Source organism: Lepidochelys kempii, chromosome 4, assembly GCF_965140285.1.
Source record: "Lepidochelys kempii isolate rLepKem1 chromosome 4, rLepKem1.hap1, whole genome shotgun sequence".
NCBI lineage: Eukaryota > Metazoa > Chordata > Testudines > Cheloniidae > Lepidochelys > Lepidochelys kempii.
The window spans coordinates 135997842-136018647 of NC_136383.1; the positions used below are offsets into that span (position 1 = coordinate 135997842).

Here is a 20806-nt window from a genome sequence, read left to right on the forward strand (position 1 = left end):
TCTCAGAGGCCATCTGAATTAACTCATTCTAATAAAACAGTTTCTGCTATTTAACCTGCATGATTTCAGGCTGTGACTGCTTAACGAAGCTCTATTGGGTATTGAAATGGATATTTGAACTTAGAAAGAGAGGAAGCATATCCCAATGGATGGGGCACCAGACTGCGACGGACTCACTGTGTGACTTTGAGCAAGTCATTTAAACTCTGTGCCCTCATCTGTAAAATGAGGATGACACCCACTGTTGTGAAGAATATTGTTATATCTTTTATACCATTATCATTAAATGCACACTGATAATCTCTGTGGAAAGCTTTTAAACCACCTCTTGATCCAGATAGTGTTATAAACTAACAGGTGTAGGGCCTAATTCTGCCCTAAAATGCATACATATAGCTTCCATCAGCTTCAGTGAGAGTCATGCATTCAGAACTTGGGACAGCGTTTGGTCCATAAGTAGCAGTTACTCTAAGCCATACTTGAAGGTCATTTGAAAATTCACGTATCATTGCAAGGCAGTCCATCCTCATTTTCACTAGCTACTTTTTCAAAGTCTTGCCTTGTTTTTTCGTCTCACTAAACACATGCGGATAGACTTCATTAAAGATTTATCTTAAAGCTGATTTTTCTTTACGTGAATGTAAGCATTGCAAATATAGCTACTTCCCTAGATGTAAAGCCAATGAACTTTTTTTGTGATGGGGTCTTTCTCTTGTTGATTTCCCTTGCCAAATTAAGTTTAGAGAGAATTTTTATGGTTGAATGATGAAAGTGTAATTAAAAAATACTATGCTATGAAAACTGACGGTTTCCTGTAGAAATGTTGGAATTTACCCTGAGCTTTTGTAAAACCTATTTTTGACACACCTCAGATCCTCAGTTGGTATAAATTGGTATAGCTCCGTCTGAATGTTGTCACTCTTGGTTTTGCGTAGAAGTATGGTAAAGAAACAAAAGTATATTTGTTTAAAGTATACCGCTTAAGTTTGACTTTTATCCATAAAAGATTTTTTTATATATAATTTGTAACAATGTGTCTTCATACTTTTATTAATATATCTTTCCTAACAAATCCTGAGAAGGACTGGTAAACTTGTATATAAATTACACAGAAAAATCTCAAATTCTCATTTATACAGGTATGACCTTGTTTCTGAGGAGTGGCTTCCACTGAACAGCACTGTGAACTCTGTAGAGATTAGATATGGTCATTCATTGGCGTTACATGAGGTAGGTAGTTTCATTAGTGCTAATTAAATCTTGCTTTCAATTGTTTTAGTTCTGTGTATATAATGCCTTGGGAGAAGCATTGCTTACCTATTTGAGTGGCAAGGGCAGCCCAAGGGATAAAAGAAAAGAAAACAAAAAGTTCATGTTAAGGTAATCCTACCAGACAGTTAAATTTAGTGGCATATACATTGCGTTGGAATTTTTTTGAATACAAAGAATATGGCTGGATGTGTCATTTGTATATTAGCATAATTTCAGACTTGGTCATCTTTTGTTAGATTCTGACTGCTTAAATAATTTGAGGCTCTTCACTTGCTTAGTAGTCATAGATTTTTAAAATAATATACTTTTTCATTTTTATTTTTCTTGAGGTAGAGAGGATAGCATAGGGAACTTACCTTTTTTCCTCCTTAAGTACGTTGTACATCAGACAACATAATTTGAATAAGACCAGGAGGAGATGGACAGATGTTGCCCTAGATTTGCATTGGCCTTGTTAAACTCTGCCATAACTCCTTAATAGTTAACAAGAAAAAGGTACATTACTGTTGTCCTTTTCCAGAGTGAGGCTGAGGAGAATTCAAATAGTTTTATTTACCTTATACTTAGAAGGAAAAATGAGACAGTTTTTCTTAATTTTTGTTTAACATCAGTGAAATGGTTGTATCTTCCATAATGCTTAGGAGACTTTTTCATTTAACTTTCCATCAGCATTAGCAGGAGTTATCAGTAAAAATCTGCACACATTGCACAATATGTGGTGGACATTTGTTGGGGAACTATAAACCATAGCAGTTTGTTTCTTTTGTATGTGTGGTGTGTTAATGGCCAAAAAGTCTGACCATCTCTTTATTAAACCAACTTTTTTTCCAGAATAAAATCTATATGTATGGAGGAAAAATAGATGCAACAGGGAATGTGACCAATCAGCTGTGGGTATTCCATATACACAATGAGTCATGGGTTCAAGTGACCCCAGAAGCCAAGGAGCAGTATGCTGTTGTTGGCCACTCAGCACATGTTGTCACTCTGGAAGATGGCAGTGTTGTTATGCTCGTCATCTTTGGGCACTGCCCTCTGTATGGATATATCAGCAATATGCAGGAATACAACCTTGGTAGGTACAGTCTTACCACTTGCTTGTATTTCAGTGTTCAGTTTGCAACCATTAATCAGATCCATGCAAAAACAGAATATTGAACTTATTGATGTTCAACTTCCTCCTTTTTTTCTACACTATATTTTTTAGAACTTGAATCTAATTCCTTGTACAAAATGCCTGAATTATCTGTACAGTGACTAGAAAGGCATGTACCCCTTAAGGCTATCCAGTATATGTGACAGAACTGCAATGAAGTATGAGGCAAGTTAAACTGATTATGAAGCAACCTTGAGTTTTGTTGAAAGCATTCTAAAAATATACAGCAAAGTAGAAATGTAACTAAAATACCAGGAATACCACACTCTTGCAGGGCTTGTGGAGAGTCTTTCTGGACTGTGGGAAGTGTTGGTGGCTCCCGACCATGGTGGCTCCCTACCATGCCTCCAGAATGAAACCTCAAACGCTCCAGGGTTTTTTCTTGATGTTTAGAAAGCTACAAACTCTTTTGTAGCAGCTTTCATTATGCATGATTTGTGAATAATTGAGTCAGATTCATTATAAAATGAATTTAAAACAAATCTGTTCTTTACTTGCAAGTGGGATGCCGTTTCTTCTTGTGTATATATTGCTGCATTCTGTACCTAGCGCCCAGATAAAACGTTATGTAGCATCATCCTCTTTGGGGGTGACTGGATTCATATTTCATGTATTGTATTTCACACATATGCATACCTTCATCAAAAGCTATTTGAATCTCAGAAGTTCATCAGTTTTTAGAGACGTTCAGATATAAAAGTTAGACTGTAAGCTCTCCTAGATGGTTGCTGTGTCTTGCTGTATTTATATACAATGTCGAAGACAGTAAGGCACTGATCTCAATTGGTGCCTATAAGTATTAGCATACTATAAACAGCAAATCATAATTTTTGCAGTATATTATTGGTTTATACATTGTATTCATATATGTGTTAACTCTTCCAGTTCATTTTCATAAATAACTTTTTTACTTCCTTAATTCATTGAAGCTTTATCTTGATTTTAAGGCATAGTACCCAACATTTGGTTGGGGCCAAATTTTGTAGTTAGCCACTGCAGAGTTTTTTTACTAGTCCTCCTTTAAATCTCTAATGTCACAGTCCTGGAATTAGTTTGGCTTTTTGATTTACCTGGAGAACTTTTTGTTTAATCTAGGCATGCGGTGCCATTAGGTAACATGCTGGGATGTAGTTACTGTATCTGAAATAGCTGATGATAGGAATTTGTGATTTTCTTAAGAAGTGAGCAAAAGGAAACAAGATTTCTAGACTGCCATGTTGAATGGTGGCGTCACAGGCTATGGCAAATATGGATACCAAAATCTCCCTTATGGGTCATTCAAATTATCTGCATTACTTTGGCAAAAATGCTATACAGCTGATTGTGGCCTAGTATTAAAGCTGAGAAGAGGCATTTTTCCCCCTGTGCCACCCTCTCCTTTAAATAAAAACAGTCCAAAACTTTTTCAGTATCTAGGAAACACAGTCTCCTGATATATGAACAACAACTGTGTCCTGATTTATTGTCAGAGGTAATGATTCTTATAGAAACAAACCAAGAGACAGTCTTGGTTCATTAGGGGAGTCTCCTTCATCCTCAGTTTTATATTTCCTGTATGGAAAAATCCCTTTGAAGAGATAGACTTGTAGTCAGAGCTAGAGTCTGCTGCTTTAAAAAATTATGATGTGGGAACTCGGATATGGTTTTCTTCCTAGTTCTTAAAGACACTCAGGTGCATAAAGAAAAGGAGTACTTGTGGCACCTTAGAGACTAACCAGTTTATCTGAGCATAAGCTTTCGTGAGCTACAGCTCACTTCATCCGATGAAGTGAGCTGTAGCTCACGAAAGCTTATGCTCAGATAAATTGGTTAGTCTCTAAGGTGCCACAAGTACTCCTTTTCTTTTTGCGAATACAGACTAACACGGCTGTTACTCTGAAACCTGTCAGGTGCATAAGTTTCCAAAGGCTACATCATTCGTTTCCTTTAATTTTTGGGAAGAAGTCCTTGCATATCTGTCAGAACCCTGAATTTATTTTGTTTCTTCTCGTATTTGCCTGCCTTGGGAAGTCTGCATAGCATTTCATTCAGAGCCTCTCAGCATTGCTCCTTAATTGGGGGAAAAAAAAAAAAAAAGGTTTTGTGTTTAGTTGAGTAAAATGCTTCTCTCAGGCTTATGATGTTTCCTTTGTTATGCTCCCAAATCCTGCCATTCCAGAGAGTCAGGGACCAGGGCCATCAATCACACCTGGGCTCTCAAGCTTGGCTATGAAGAACACCATAGTTAGGCCACCAGGCGGGCATTCTTTTACAAAATATATCCCAGTGAGTTTGGCTTCTATGCTTCCTTGACTAACATCTATAGAATATTCAAAAAAAGTGCTTTTGGATACCATAACAAATCAAGTCACTTTAGTGGTGATATGATGTCACCGAAATGTGACAGATTATTTTAATGTTTTTTATATTTCACTCTCTTGGCTTGTCTTTGAAGTTTAATGAATGACTGTTGGAGGAGAATGCTTATGGTCTAATTCAGGAGTAGGCAACCTATGGCACGCATGTCAAAGGCGGCACACGACCTGATTTTCACTGGCACTCACACTGCCCGGGTCCTGGCCACCGCTCCGGGGGGCTCTGCATTTTAATTTAATTTTAAATGAAGCTTCTTAAACATTTTAAAAGCCTTATTTACTTTACATACAACAATAGTTTAGTTATATATTATAGACTTCTAGAAAGAGACCTTCTAAAAATGTTAAAATGTATGACTGGCACACGAAACCTTAAATTAGAGTGAATAAATGAAGACTCAGCACACGTCTTCTGAAAGGTTGCCGACCCCTGGTCTAATTAAAAGAATCAGACAGCACAACACCTCTTGGCAGCTAACTTACCCACTGAGTAGGCACTTTTTTTTTCCTTTGAGGAGTAACTTAGACTGGCTCTTAAACAGTAAAAGACAAAGAGAAGCTGTAGCTATGGCGTATGCAGTGCTAATGGTTTTGAGTTAAGGGAGAGTCTGTTCCCTAGCTAAATCTGTTGACCTGTTTTCAGTGCTGATACATTACATGTCTTTTGTCACGTACAAGTTTCATTCTCTTCTTAGCGACAAATACATGGAATATTTTACAAACAAGTGGAGCCTTGGTGCAGGGAGGCTATGGTCACAGCAGTGTTTACGATCCAAACACCAAATCAATCTATATCCATGGAGGTTACAAAGCATTCAGTGCCAACAAGTATAGACTAGCAGATGACTTATACAAATATGAAGTTGATACACGGATGTGGTAAGTATCTTTGCACCTTCTGACCTCATCTGCATGTAATGTCTGAGTACTGGCTGTTTGCAGAACAATAAAGTATTACCTGGTTAATTAAACTGAAGGTAGAATACTACTGGTTTCTGTGACTTGGGTTTCAGGTTGTGCGCCCACTCCTTTCTGCCCAACTAACGTTAGAAGTTCAGGCTTCCACTTCTGTCCCTTCTCAGGACTGGTGGTACATCCCATAAGATCTTCTAAACTGCCTTCTGGCAGCCCATTTTTTCTGAGCACTTTCCTCCCCTTCAAGGGGAGTGGTGCTTCAAAAGCCCACCCATGCTTTTGGCTGGTTGCTCAACAGGCTTTTGCATTCCGGCCTCCGTCCAGGAGCAGAGCAGTGCTCAGAAACTCCTTCCATGCAGGAAGTGCCACAGCACTCAGCTCGCTATTCCACACCAGAGCAGGTCATTGGGCTGCATTGTTGAGTGCTTTGTTGTAGAAATGTGACTTACAGGTAGGGAAAATCTTTCCCTCTACATGAACTGCAGTCACAAAGTTGATGTCCAGCAGCATCCCAATGACAACAACTTTGCTGGTTCTGGTGGCATGAACCCACACAGCCAGGAAACTGATATTCGGTCAGCGGTGCATTCCATCCCAAACCTTTTAAGGCCTTACCCTCTCAAAACAACGGGGAAATCGCAGATGAGACTGCTCTGTTTAGCTCTCAGTGCTGTTAATCATGTTGATTTGGTGCAAGGTCAGTGGCTAATATAATTAATGCTGTCCATGATTTAATCATGGATGAGGCATCCACTTTTCCATGTCTTAATCTGCAGAGCTGTATTACCAGTTCAGAAGTTTCAGTCAAGATATTTTGGTTGAGGGAGGAACAGCATCCAATTTAAACAATGACCCTTTTGGGTTGGCTTAGGGTTTTGTAACCACCAGGACAATCATGAAATTCTCCCGGGTAGTTTTTGGCTCAACAGCTGTTGCTGGCCAAATGCTAAATATTGTTTTTTGGTGAAGACTGGAGGTGGCAGATGGATGTATTACATCCTTGTCCAGGACAAGAAGTTTCAGTAGAATGCCACTGAATGAATATGGCCCCAAGAATCGGGGGGGAAGGAGGGTAGTTGAGAAGAGTAAATCAAATTATAGGAGGCAAGGAGCAGACTGGAAAGAAAAGACCATTGCATATTATATTAGAAAAATAAGTAAGTGGATTGCCACCACAAATCTGTCTCCAAAGTGGGTTTGGAAATTACTTTATCTTTGTCAGGTGGTTGTTAGTTTCTTAAAAAAATATGTGTGTTTTCATTTCTGAAGGACGATTCTTAAAGATAGTAGATTTTTCCGCTATTTGCACACTGCTGTGATAATGAGTGGAACCATGCTGGTGTTTGGAGGAAATACACACAATGACACATCAATGAGCCATGGTGCTAAGTGCTTTTCTTCAGATTTTATGGCATATGATATTGGTAAGTTCCCAAGCAAAAACTTTTTCATGGAGATGAAAAGAGAAAACTGTCTTTAAAATGACTAATTTACATGCTGTGTATATGATACCAAATTTTATTGTAAGAATACTGCAGGAGAATGCATAAGCAGGCAAGACCGACTTAACTTGGTTTACTACACATTTCAAAACAATTGAACTGGATACTAGCAGTGCAGCGATTTTGTAGGCAAGTACAGGAGCAGTTATATAGTCAGTAGAAGCTCACATACAACCCTGAATATTAAAACCCCGTTTCTGAGTAGGAGATATGTGGTTTGGAATAAGTTTGTTGTTTACTCATTTTGGACAGTGTTTGGGGATGTTTAGCTTGGGTAAACAACACACATTAGCATAAGGGATGTAGTTTTAACATCTCATCTGGGGAACTAATCTGGCATCTCCTAGACGCTGTATCTGTGATGTAACAGAAACTTAGTATGTCATGACAAATACAAACACTGGATGCTGCTAGAGCTTGCCATATAGTCAGCATTCTCTATTAGTTGACCTTAGGTCTAGGAGCAGGGTCTCCTGAATATAAAGCATCACAACAAGATAAATCTTGATTGAGTAATGTGTACACTCCATAAATCCAAATGTCTCTGCAAGTGCTATTGAATAACCAAGCCAAAGGACTGGGGTTTATTTCAAAGGATTAGACATTGGTGACTTCGTGTAGCCAGAAGAGGGCAGCATTTATTTGCAAATACCTAGTCCAGAAACTATATTAAATAAATATAAGAGGTGAAATTATTTAAAAAGAGAAAATACATGCATATCCAGAGAATTGAAATTTTAGGAGAAAGCACCATACAGAATTCAAATTGCTGTATCTTCGGGTATATCTACACTGCAGTTAAACACCTGCAACTGGCTCGGGTTAAGGGGGTGTTTAATTGAGTTGTACATATTTGGGCTGGAGCCTAGGCTATAGGACCCTACAGAGTGAGAAAGGTGCAGAGCTTGGGCTACAGCCCAAGCCTGCACATCTGCATTGCAGTTAAACACCCCTTTAGCCTGAGCCCCGTGAGCCTGAGTCAGCTGACAGAGGCCAGCTGTGGGTTTTTAATTGCAGTGTAGATATACCCTTAGGTATTAAATACAGCAAAGGATAGATCTCACCTACTGAAATTCCCTTAAGTAAAGAATCTCTTCTTGATTCTCTGTAATAGGGTTAATATTCTGAATTTTGACTTCTTGATTTAAGCAAGTTTTTAAACTACACCGGACCCTCGCTAGAACGCAGGATTTGGGATCCATGTGCGGTACCACGTTAACACGGGAACCGCGTTAAAATGAATTGCAATTAAAGTAATTAAATTTGGGATCCATGGCCGCGACCGCATTATATGCGAATTTGCGCAATATAGACGCGCGTTCTAGTGAGGGTCTGGTGTATTTATTTTAAAAGGTCAACATAAAAATCATTTACAGTAAGGCCATGAATACAATTACTGTCCCTGGAAAAGGAGAAAAAAATAAATCTCTAATGTTTGCCCTATCAAACTGTTATGATACCAATTACTGAGTAAAGCTGTATATTTTGACAGCACATATATTCTGTTTGGATAATCAATACATTGTAAATCTCAGGTTGGAAGGAGAGAATTCTTAGTAATTTCTATACCATTAGTTTTTTCCAATATTTGATCTTCTGTTAAAGATTGAGAAAGGAGCTTAGAAAGCAAAACATATCAAGTCTCCTAATACTCTAGAAAAATATATTTTTTTGGCCCCTCATAACTCACAATTTGCTGGATATAAAATTACAAATTATGCTCCAATTTTGCTGAAGTCTTCTATTACAAACTTGAACCATGTGTGCTAGTCTTATGAATGATGTCAGAAAAAGTTACATCCTGTAACAATTGAGTAGATAACTTAAAAAAAAATCAATTTCAGAATAACCATTTGCTAGAGCATTAAATGGAGCTAGTAGAGTCCTAACTATTTCTCTTCTCACAAACCTTCTTGTCTAGGTGTGGCACAGGAATAAGGTAAATAAATAACTCTCTGTGGAAGGGTAGTTCCAGATCAAATCTCTTACCCCACAGTTCCTCAAATAACTTTCCTAAAGAAATAATAGGGTTATTTCTCACTGCACCCTCTTGTAAGTCGATTTGCACACCTGTTGGAGGATGTGGATTTATTTTCCAGTGGCTTCAACCTGTGATGCAACATAGCATAACCTTATATTAAAGACTTTGTCAACAGTCTGGAACTCTTTAGATTTTCTTCCCTAATAAAATACTGACTTTTCTCTATTAATTGCATAGAGATTTCCAGTTTCTCAGTCTTATGAAACATGTTAACTTATTGTAGATCAGTTAACAAAGTTCAGTGTCTTCCTCTTCTGATGCTGAAGAAGTCAAACTATGAGAAAGGCTCTACCTACACCGGCAGGGATAAAAAGTGTGCAGTCTTTTGGACATTAGCCTCCACGGCATTCCCTTTTCCTTGGCCCAACATATAGCACTTTAATTTAGCAAACTTTTTCTGCTTTTGTTCCTTTGGCTGATTAGTGGGTTCTCTGTGTCTTGTGTGATTTCTTCATAGTGCCTAAAGAAAGAAATTACATGAGAAACCAAAGTAAATAATCAGCACTCAGAAATGTAGTTTATTATCCAATAAGTTCTTGGGAATGTATTGGAGGCAATATTTTATTTCAGAAGATGGTGACAGCTATGAGAGGAGAGGCTGTTCTAGATTTGATTTTTGACAATTAGGGAGGAACTGGTAGAGAATTTGAAAGTGGAAGTCAGCTTGGGTGAAAGTGATCATGAAATGATAGAGTTCATGATTCTAAGGAATGGTAGGTGGGAGAACAACAAAATAAAGACAATGGATTTCAAGTAGGCAGACTTTAGCAAACTCAGGGAGTTCGTAGGTAAGCTCCCATGAGAAGCAAGTCTAAGGGGAAAAACAATTGAAGACAGTCGGCCGTTTTTCAAAGAGATATTATTCAGGGCACAAGAAGAAACTATTGCACTGCGTAGGAAAGATAGGAAGTATGGCAAGAGACTACCCTGACTTAACCAGGAGATCTTCAATGATCTAAAAATCAAAAAAGTCCTACGAAAAGTGGAAACTAGGTCAAATTACAAAGGATGAATATGAACAAATAACACAAGTATGTAGAGACAAAATTAGAAAGGCCAAGGCACAAAACGAGATCAAACTAGCTAGAGACATAAAGGGTAACAAGAAAACGTTCTACAAATACATTAGAAGCAAGAGGAAGACCAAGGACAGGGTAGGCCCGTTACTCAATGAGGGGGAAAAAAATAGCAACAGAAAATGTGGAAATGGCAAAGGTGCTTAATGACTTCTTTGTTTCGGTTTTCACCAAGAAGATTGGTGGTGACTGGATGTCTAACATAGTGAATGTCAGTGAAAATGAGGAAGGATCGGAAGAGGCTCAAACAGGGAAAGAACAAGTCAAAAATTACTTGGACAAATTAGATGTCTTCAAGTCACCAGGGCCTGATGAAATGCATCCTAGAATACTCAAGGAGCTGACTGAGGAGATATCTGAGCCAAGAGCGATTATCTTTGAGAAGTCAGGGAAGATGGGAGAGATTCCAGAAGACTGGAAAAAGGCAAATAGAGTGCCCATCTATAAAAAGGGAAATAAGGACAACCCAGGGAATTACAGACCAGTCAGCTTAACTTCTGTACCCGGAAAGATAATGGAGCAAAATAATTAAGCAATCAATTTGCAAACACCTAGAAGATAATAAGGTGATAAGTTAGCATGTTTTTGTCAAAAACAAATCATGTCAAACCAACCTGATAGCTTTTTTTGACAGGGTAACAAGCCTTGTGGATAGCGGGGAAGCGGTAGACTTGGTATATCTTGATTTTAATAAAGCTTTTGATACTGTCCAGCATGACCTTCTCATAAATAAACTAGGGAAATGCAACCTAGATGGAACTACTATAAGGTGGGTGCATAACTGGTTAGAAAACCATTCCCCGAGAGTAGTTATCTGTGGTTCAGCGTCATGCTGGAAGGGCATAACGAGTGGGGTCCCACAGGGATCAGTTCTGAGTCCGGTTCTGGTCAATATCTTCATCAGTGATTTACATAATGGCATAGAGAGTACACTTAATAAAGTTTGCGGATGGTACCAATCTGGGAGGGGTTGCAAGTGCTTTGGAGGATAGGATTAAAATTCAAAATGATCTGGAGAAATGGTCTGAAGTAAATAGGATGAAATTCAATAAGGACAAATGCAAAGTACTCCACTTAGGAAGGAACAATCAGTTGCACATATACAAAATGGGAAATGACTGTCTAGGAAGGAGTACTGCGGAAAGGGATCTGGAGGTCATAGTGGGCCACAAGCTAAATATGAGTCAACAGTGTAACGCTGTTGCAAAAAAAGCGAACGTCATTCTGGGATGTATTAGCAGGAGTGTTGTAAGCAAGACACGAGAAGTAATTCTTCCACTCTACTCCGTGCTGATTAGGCCGCAAGTGGAGCATTGTGTCCAGTTCTGGGTGCCGCATTTCAGGAAAGATGTGGACAAATTGGAGAAAGTCCAGAGAAGAGCAACAAAAATGATTAAAGGTCTAGAAAACATGACCTATGAGGGAAGATTGAAAAAAATGCATTTGTTTTGTCTGGGGAAGAGAAGACTGAGTGGGGACATGCTAACAGTTTTCCAGTACATATAATGTTCTTACAAGGAGGAGGGAGAAGAATTGTTCTTCTTATCCTCTGAGGATAGGACAAGAAGCAATGGGCTTAAATTGCAGCAAGGGAGGTTTAGGTTGGACATGAGGGAAACTTACCAACTGTCAGGGTGGTTAAGCACTAGAATAAATTGCCTAGGGAGCTGGTGGAATCTCCATCATTGGAGATTTTTTAAAAGCGGGTTAGACAAACACCTGTCAGGGATAGTCTAGATACTTAGTCCTGCCTTGAGTGCAGGGGACGGGACTAGATGACCTCTCGAGGTCCCTTCCAGTTCTCTGATTCTATGTTATGCTAATAGAAAAGAATGCAATAATCACACAATAGTTTTAAAAAAAAATCATGAATCAAAACTATTATGCCAGGCTACCCTCAAATCACATAACTGCGAAATAATAATGATCTTTGTATACATATCTTAAAGCCCTTGCTCCACATTATGTCCATTCAGGGCAAAACTGAGGACGTTCACATATAAATGGGTAAAGAGTAGGTTCATTGTTTAGTGATTAATTCCAGTAATTAAAACAAACAAAAAAACCCCACAAACTGTTACCCATAATTCTCCCAAAGTCCTTGAAGGTTATTCCACTGAGTCCCTCCAAGGGAGGCCAGCAGGAGCAGCTAGCTCTCCAGCAGTACAGCTTACGCCCCTCTGCATGGATGGGTGCGAAGGCTGGGGAAGAACCATTGCATGCCATCGCCTCCTCTTTGGGGGCTTCATGGGAAAGTACGGATAAGAGCGGTCCCTTAACTCCCTGAAGCACAGGGAATGCTACTGTGCCCAGTCCTTATGAAGGCTGCATGATGGCGTAGGGAAGGCTCATTGCACTCCTGCCCACCAGAGACCCGTGTAAGAGCCAGGCTGTATCTGGCCCTAAGATAGTCTCAAATGGATACAGCGTTCGCTTTGTCGTGAAATGTTGTATAGTGTGTTGTGCCTTGTGCTTTTAAACAGCTACCACATTCCATTGTAGAAGGTGGTTGCATTGTGGTGAGGGATGAAATGGTTTCTGTGTAGCTATTGAAGTACTGTACTTTGGGATCTTTCAGGAAGAAATGTGCTATTTAAATGTCAGTTATTAATTATGCTAGAGGAAATTTTCTGAAGTGAGCTTTCCTTAATCCTAGCTTGTGATCATTGGTCAGTACTTCCTCGACCTGATCTCCATCATGATGTCGACAGATTTGGACATTCTGCTGTGCTGAGTAACAGGTCAGAAGACAAAAAAAAAGTCTTGCTTTATATCTGCATACTGTGTAGTTAAATGAGCCCATATGCAAACATATATGTATGTGTTTATAAGGTCACTGAGAACTTCCAACTGGAAACCAAATTCAAGTTCTGTGACCTTACTTCCTGTCATAGCTTCAACTTGCATCTCTGCTGAAGATTTCCAACCTATAACCTCTCGATTTCCAACCTATAACCTTTCTTATTTTTAGCTGTCCTGACTCATTCTCTTCTCCGACTAGACCAGACTCTCTATTGCCATCTCATCTCTAGAACTTAATCAGTCCAAAATTGAGTTTTTCCTCTTCCCTCCAAATACTTCTCCTTCTCTTTCCTTCTCAATCTCCATTGTCATCTCTGTTTTTATTAGTTTTAATAGCTCCAAAAATAGACTCTCTCTTCACTGCTCCTACTAATAAGACCTCTGTTCACATCTTCGTTACCTTTTTTTGCTTGCTGGTAGCCTTCCTCCTGTCTGGCCTCATCTGTCTTTTGACAGAAACATATGCTGTTTAGGCACAAATACAGTTGGGGTCCATGCCATTTTGTTGGCTACGTTTGCTATAATAAAATCCATGTTTTAAGGAGTATGTGATTTGCTAAGTCTCTGGTTTTGGTTCCAGTGCCATCTCTCTCTGAGGATGCCTCTCTTAAACACATGAAAGGAGGGAGATTATTTAAGTCACAAATGAGAGCTAGGCATGTAATTCCCAAAAACTTTCAAGGGAGTTGAGCTTCTAGCTGCCCTTCATGCCTTTGAAAATCTCACACAAAATAGATAGCAGCTTGACTGTATACTAAATACCTTCAATGCAATGACTTTTGTGAATTGCATTTAAGCATATACTTAAGTTTTTTCCTTAATTGGGACCAAAAATAACTGTAGGATGAAAGGAAAGAACTTTTGCCCACCAAATTTCTATTCAGTTCTGTTAGTTTTCATATTCTGCATTAACTAGTCCAGTGGTTCTCAAACTGTGGGTCAGGACCGCCAGGGCCTGCATTATATTTGCTGGGAGCCAGGGCTGAAGCTAAAGCCTGAGCTCCACCCCTGTCCTGGGCAGTGGGGCTCGGGCTGTGGCTCCCTCTTCCCCCACCCAAGGCGGCAGGGCCCGGTCTCTGCACCCCTCCCAGGGTCATTTCGTAACTTTGTTGTCAGAAGGGGGTCACGGTGCAATGATGTTTGAGAACCCCTGAACTAGTCATTATTAAAACAAAATTGTGTGTGCAGGTGTGTAAAAGTAGCAGTAACACAAAGGTGGTATTGTGCCTAAAACATAGATGTGATCCTTGCCCTCACGAGCGTGGAAAAATCAATTCCCTAGCTAAATAGTGTTCTGTTTTATCAGTTGAGAAAAATTACTCTTTGACTGTTCATTTGCAAAGAGCCACAGCATAATTTTGATCTTTGTGATGGCATTGTCTCACCCAAGACATTTTCCCTCATCACGTCTCAATATCAGACGAATTCAACACCCCAACCTCAGCACCAGTGCCACCCACAATATATTCTCCTATACCTCTCTGACGTCTTTTAGCACCATCTCCCCATTGTTGTTGCCATGCTAGTAATAGAGGCTAGGCATATGGCGTACACTCTGAATGTGGCGCACTCACATTTAATCGCAACTCCTCCAGCCAGATTGGTTGGTCCGCAATAGTTGGGGCTTCAGTTATTTCCCCACTTCTATCTGGATGTTCATCCACCATGATTCTTGGGGCGGTTTTATTTACTGGTATTTGATTAAGAAGCACGAAATAGCTACCATGTCCCCAAAAGTATATTCCTGTGTTGATTTTCCTGAAACAGCTTAATTTCACCATTATGGAAGAATTTACCATAGCATCATACATCTACATCTCCTTCCTTAGAAGTTTTTAAGGTCAGGCTTGACAAAGCCCTGGCTGGGATGATTTAATTGGGGATTGGTCCTGCTTTGAGCAGGGGGTTGGACTAGATGACCTCCTGAGGTCCCTTCCAACCCTGATATTCTATGATTCTATGATACGCTTTGAGAGCTGCTGACTCATTCCATCCCACATGGACATTAGCCAATTCTTTTTCATAAATCACATCCAGGGTAGTTGCATTAAATCCCAAATTCCAAAAAAGTGCAATTCAGGAAGCTTATATTCGTGTTGTTTTCATTATGACTAAATTGAAAGGTCAACCAGCACTCCCCTGTTATAATATAAAAATACCTCCATTGCTTCTCCAAGTCCTCTGGTTTTAAATATTCTCATGTGAATCCTTTACCGTTTTCCCACCATATTTCAAATTTCACCTCAAAAGGTTCCCCCTCCCATCTGTTTTTGTTTGGTCCTGCTTTCTCCATTGTGTCACATGGATAGCTGAACATATTAGCCCCTTTAATCCATATCTCCATTTTAGAGGTGCTCCCATGTGCATATCCTTGTACCCCTAAACTTCTCCAGATACTCACAAAATATAAAAACCAGAAGTCATATCCCCGCCTTTCAGGGTACCATAATTTCCGTTTTTTCCTGAATCATTGCTGACAGTGTTAGAACTTTTACTTTAAAATCAATTTTCATTCCCTGCAAACTTTTTCTTCTTCTGATTTCACCCCTCTTGTGTTGAGGTCATGGTCGTTATTCCAAAAGAATAATGTCCAGTGCCTCGGAATATACTGCCCCAACAGCTTTTGTTAAGCCTTTGCTAACCCCGTCTGTTTTTGCTCGAGCTCTGGTAGTCTTCTTCCTAAAATGTAATTCACACAGCACAATCTTTCCACCAGACAAATAATGCAAAGCAAAATGAGTGTAAGCAGCAAGCCAATTGCAAAAGTCATAGCACAGTATCCATACTCCCAATTCAGGATCTGTTCGGGATATCTCCGGTGCAGTTGGACATTCCCCTTCTATTAATCTTTGGTCCGTAACTTTAATTTTGATGTGTTACCCATTTCCCCCTTTTTCCCTTATTAATTTGCACTACAGTGAGGGAAATTTTATTCATAATTGAAAAAGCTCCAACCCATTTTGATTCTAAGACATGATCTTTTGATGTCAGCCTCAGATACATCACCTTATCCCCTATGTTCCATAATTTCGTATCTTGAGTGGCCTGTGAGTCCACATATTCTCTTGCTTTCCAAATTGCATCTGTTAATCTAAATTCCATTTTCTTAAGTTCAGTCGGTAACTCTTTAACGCGTTGGGTAAGCGATACTTCCTCTACTTCCCCTTCTCCTGGCTACAGTAGAGGGCTCCACAGCCTCATAGATTTTCCAAAGAGAATTTAGCATGGCTAGTACCCTTTACCTACCTCATCACTACTTCAAATTGCCACCAACACCAATGGTAATTTCTCATCCCAATCTTTACCTGTTTCCTATACCACTTTTCGTAGAGCCTGCTTAATCATTGGATTCATTCTCTCTACTGATCCTTGCAAAAAGGTGCCACAAGTACTCCTTTTCTTTCTACTGATCCTGATGATTGAGGATGATAAGGAATGTGTAACTGCTGCTTTATTCCTAAAGCTTTCAGTAAGCTTTTCATTACTTGCCCCACAAAATGCGGCCTATTATCCAAATCAATTACTCTGAGTTCCATACCTGCTAAAAACAATTTCCCATAGTTTCTTAGTGGTTGTCTCTGCAGTATAATTCTGGGTAGGAATCGCCTCCATCCATCCGGAAAAAGAATCCACAACCACCAGCAAATACTGATTTCCTCTGGAAGTTTTCGGCAACTTATCAATATAGTCCATTTGTATCCTACTCCATGGCCCTACAATTCTCTGATGTAACAATAGCCCTGCACTAGGTGTTTTGTTGCTGTCTGCCACTCATTTTGTACCATTTTTAACCAATCCTTCTACATCTTCCCGTACTCGAGGCCAAATTTCAATTTGTTTCACCTTAAAAAGCATATTCTCTATTCCTTGGTGTGCCATGGAGTGGCAGATGTTAATAATTTCATCCCTTTGCAGTTTTTTTCAGGTACCCATCTTACCTCTCCTGTCTTTTTGTTCACTGCATGCAATGAGCCTATTTCCACCCTCCATTCTCTGTTCCCAGTAGCAGCAGGCTGGGAATAGATGATGTTCTCCTGGAATTTGGTATATCACTTAAATTCCCACCTTGAATGGACCAGGCTTTCTAGACAGATCATACCATGCATTGACTTTTGCCGCTATATGTGTTAATTCATCTTGTACAATTTCCATCAAAATAATGGTAATGACAAGACAAACCAGACAAATCACACAGCATAATTTTCGTTGCAACAGTAGATGGTGTTCTAAGTTGTTCTGCTGGCACCAGCTTGCCTGTAGTGTCTGAAAAACAAAAAAACCCACATTTCCTTCCCCGTTGTGGGGACAGATTATTGCTTAAAAATTTCTCTTTTATGAATCTCCTTGCTGATTGCAAGAAAAACAGAGAAATTACCTCTATACTTTCCTGTGATTTGTTCTATAGACTGGTCAGATTTCAATGGCTTCTACCCTTAAAGAAAAGGGTGAATTATCCCACTGTTTGTTTATGAAATTCATGAGGCAGAGTACTTCAGTTTCCCTTTTTGTACAGCAGACTAGGTTTGTAATAGCTTCTCTGCTGTGCCAAGCTTTAAGTTTATTCACAGGTAATAGCTGAGAGTATTACTATGAGATCTTTGAACATGAGATTTATTTTTAATGACCATTTTTAGCATGCTGAAAATCCCCCCCCCCCCACAAAATTACACACATTATACATTGTTACAAGGTTACTCACTAGCATTTATGTCAAGGTTTAACATTGTGACAGTCTGATTACTTAGAGCCACTTCAAGGCTGGGTGTTTCTGACATTGCTTCTTTTGTACATTTCACCCCTGCTCTTGCTTCAAAGATACACTGTCTGTCTTTTTGTGCCCCTCCTGCAATACTTAGCTGCTATTTATTACCAAAATAAAAATACAAAGGGATCCAGAATCTCTCTCCATTTTCCCAGTTGTGTCTGTCCCTGCCATGGCCACAGTCTTCGGTCCTCATTTTAAAAGATATTAAACTTTATAACCACATGGAAGTACCCAAAGGGTTAAATGCTAAATACCAAAGCCACATCATACTAGCTGGCCATCTCTGGCAAAAGGGTCTGTCAATGTTGTAACTTTGGATGTGAGATTCAAATGCCATTTTAGTGGCATTATTTTTTTATTTAAAAACAAAACAAGCCCAATTTATCTTAAACCTACAAAAAGAATTTTACAAACCAGGAGTGTTGGTTTAGGTCCTTAAAACCTTATGTAATTACACACAAATATTTACACACACACATTCCATTTTGTGTGCTTAATATTCCTTGCACTGCTCTAATTATTTTTTTCATAATACTATACCCAGATTACATTCCCATTTTGTATAATTGAAGGCAGTCAAGTTAAGTTCTAATACCCCTCCTAAACCCCACCCCACACCTTACCCCTAGTGATTTTGATTACAAACTATTCCTGTGCGAAAAGGGCCCATTTCCCCTCAGAATAGTTGTAAAGACTTTTGGGGATAACACATTGTGGTAGCAGTAGCCACTCTACCTGACGCCCTTGTATAATTTGTTTAACTACCACGGTTCCACCCAATGTGACTGTACCGCATTGCATGTATATTTATATTTACATAACTGGGTTTTATTCTTAAACCAAGAATTCCCTTTTTATAACACCACAACTATTACTTTTTAACGTTCTCACAGATCCTAAGTGTTTACTTCCCTACAAAGTCTGTTGCCTTAAATATAAAGGGAAGGGTAAACCTCTTTAAAATCCCTCCTGGCCAGAGGAAAAATCCTCTCACCTGTAAAGGGTTAAGAAGCTAAAGGTAACCTTGCTGGCACCTGACCAAAAAGACCAATGAGGAGACCAGATATTTTCAAAAGCTGGGAGGAGGGAGAAAAACAAAGGGTCTGTGTCTGTCTGTATGCTGTTTTTGCCGGGGACAGAACAGGAATGGAGTCTTAGAACTTTTAGTAAGTCATCTAGCTAGGTATGTGTTAGATTATGATTTCTTTAAATGGCTGAGAAAAGAGCTGTGCTGAATAGAATGAATATTCCTGTCTGTGTGTCTTTTTTGTAACTTAAGGTTTTGCCTAGAGGGATTCTCTATGTTTTGAATCTAATTACCCTGTAAGGTATCTACCATCCTGATTTTACAGAGGTGATTCCTTTACTTCTATTAAAAGTCTTCGTGTAAGAAAACTGAATGCTTTTTCATTGTTCTAAGATCCAAGGGTTTGGGTCTGTGGTCACCTATGCAAATTGGTGAGGATTTTTACCAAACCTTCCCCAGGAAGTGGGGTACAAGGGTTGGGAGGATTTTGGGGGGAAAGACGTGTCCAAACTACGTTTCCCAGTAAATCCAGTTAAAGTTTGGTGGTGGCAGTGGAAATTCCAAGGGCAAAGGGTAAAATTAATTTGTACCTTGGGGAAGTTTTAACCTAAACTGGTAAAAGTAAGCTTAGGAGGTTTTTATGCAGGTCCCCACATCTGTACCCTAGAGTTCAGAGTGGGGAAGGAACCTTGACATCTGTAGTATTAATTTTTGCAAAAGCTACTTGTAACTCTTCACTTACTTACTTCTGCATTCAATTCTTTAAGGTGCAATACAGCTGCCTTACCCTGTGGCTTTTCTGTTGTTGTTGTTGCTTTTGTTTGCACCTCCCTTGAATTGCAGAAGTGCTATTCTCTGTTGCAGTTAATTGTTTCTGAGCAACTTCAGGGGTTAACCCATTCACTCTCCCTTTTTCACTTCAAAACTTTTTTTTTTTCCTTTTTTCACTCCGACCAAGTGGCAGCTCCTGTCTCTTAAGGTGGTGTATTAACTTTGCTTCTGACTCCAAACCCTGTTGTGCCACGTAATTTTTAACTGCCCCAAACTTTAATTTACAATCCTCCAGTAGCCTTTACTAGAGTAGCACCAAATGTAAAAAAAAGTTACTGGCAGTCTCCCATAATAGATTCATAGATATTTAGGTCAGAAGGGACCATTATGATCATCTAGTCTGCTGCCTTTACTCTAAACCAGGGGTCTCAAACGCAAATGACAACGAGGGCCACGTGAGGACTAGTACGTTGGCCCGAGGGCTGCACCACTGACCAACCCCTCCCTGGCCCCGCCCCCCCTTCGGTGAGGCCACGCCCCTGCCCTGCTTCTTCCCACCCCTTCCCTGCCCCCATTCCAACCCCTTCCCTGAAATCCCCCACCCCAACTCCGCCCCCTCCCTGTCCCCAGGGGGTGCTGGAGGGGTGCGGAGTGCATCGGGGGCTCAGGGCAGGGAGTAGGGGTGCAGGGTGTGGCAGGCTACTCAGGGCAGGGGGTCGGGGTGCAGGAGGGGTGTGGGGTGCAGCAGGGGGCTCAGGTCAGGGGGTTCAGCTGCAGGAGGGGTTCGGGGGGCGGGTCAAGCCCGGCATGCACCAGAGGCAGGGCAGGCTCCCTGCCTGCCTGCCCTGCCCCTGCACCGCTCCGGGAAGCGGATGGGACCTGGGAGATGGGGGAGCACAGGGGTCTGTGTGTTGCCCTGGCTGCTCCTCCAGGTACCTCCCCGGAAGCTCCCATTGGCCAGGAACGGGGAACCGCAGCCAATGGGAACTTCGGGGGAGGTACCTGGAGGAGCAGCCAGGGCAACACACAGTCCCCTGTGCCCCCCCCATCTCCCAGGTCCCAGCCACTTCCCGTAACGGCACGGGGGCAGGGCAGGCAAGCAAGGAGGGAGCCTGCCCTGCCCCC

The 20806-nt window shown here is 40.3% G+C and overlaps 1 protein-coding gene across 1 annotated transcript in view; it reads left to right on the forward strand.

Moving 5' to 3' along the window:
- Positions 1-20806, forward strand: part of ATRN (attractin) — a 276680-nt gene that overhangs the window by 109068 nt on the left and 146806 nt on the right. The window contains exons 7-11 of the mRNA XM_073342975.2: positions 1140-1230; positions 2104-2347; positions 5478-5661; positions 6967-7121; positions 12973-13057. Coding sequence (XP_073199076.1) covers positions 1140-1230; positions 2104-2347; positions 5478-5661; positions 6967-7121; positions 12973-13057 — 759 coding nt within the window. The remainder of the gene's footprint in view (positions 1-1139; positions 1231-2103; positions 2348-5477; positions 5662-6966; positions 7122-12972; positions 13058-20806) is intronic.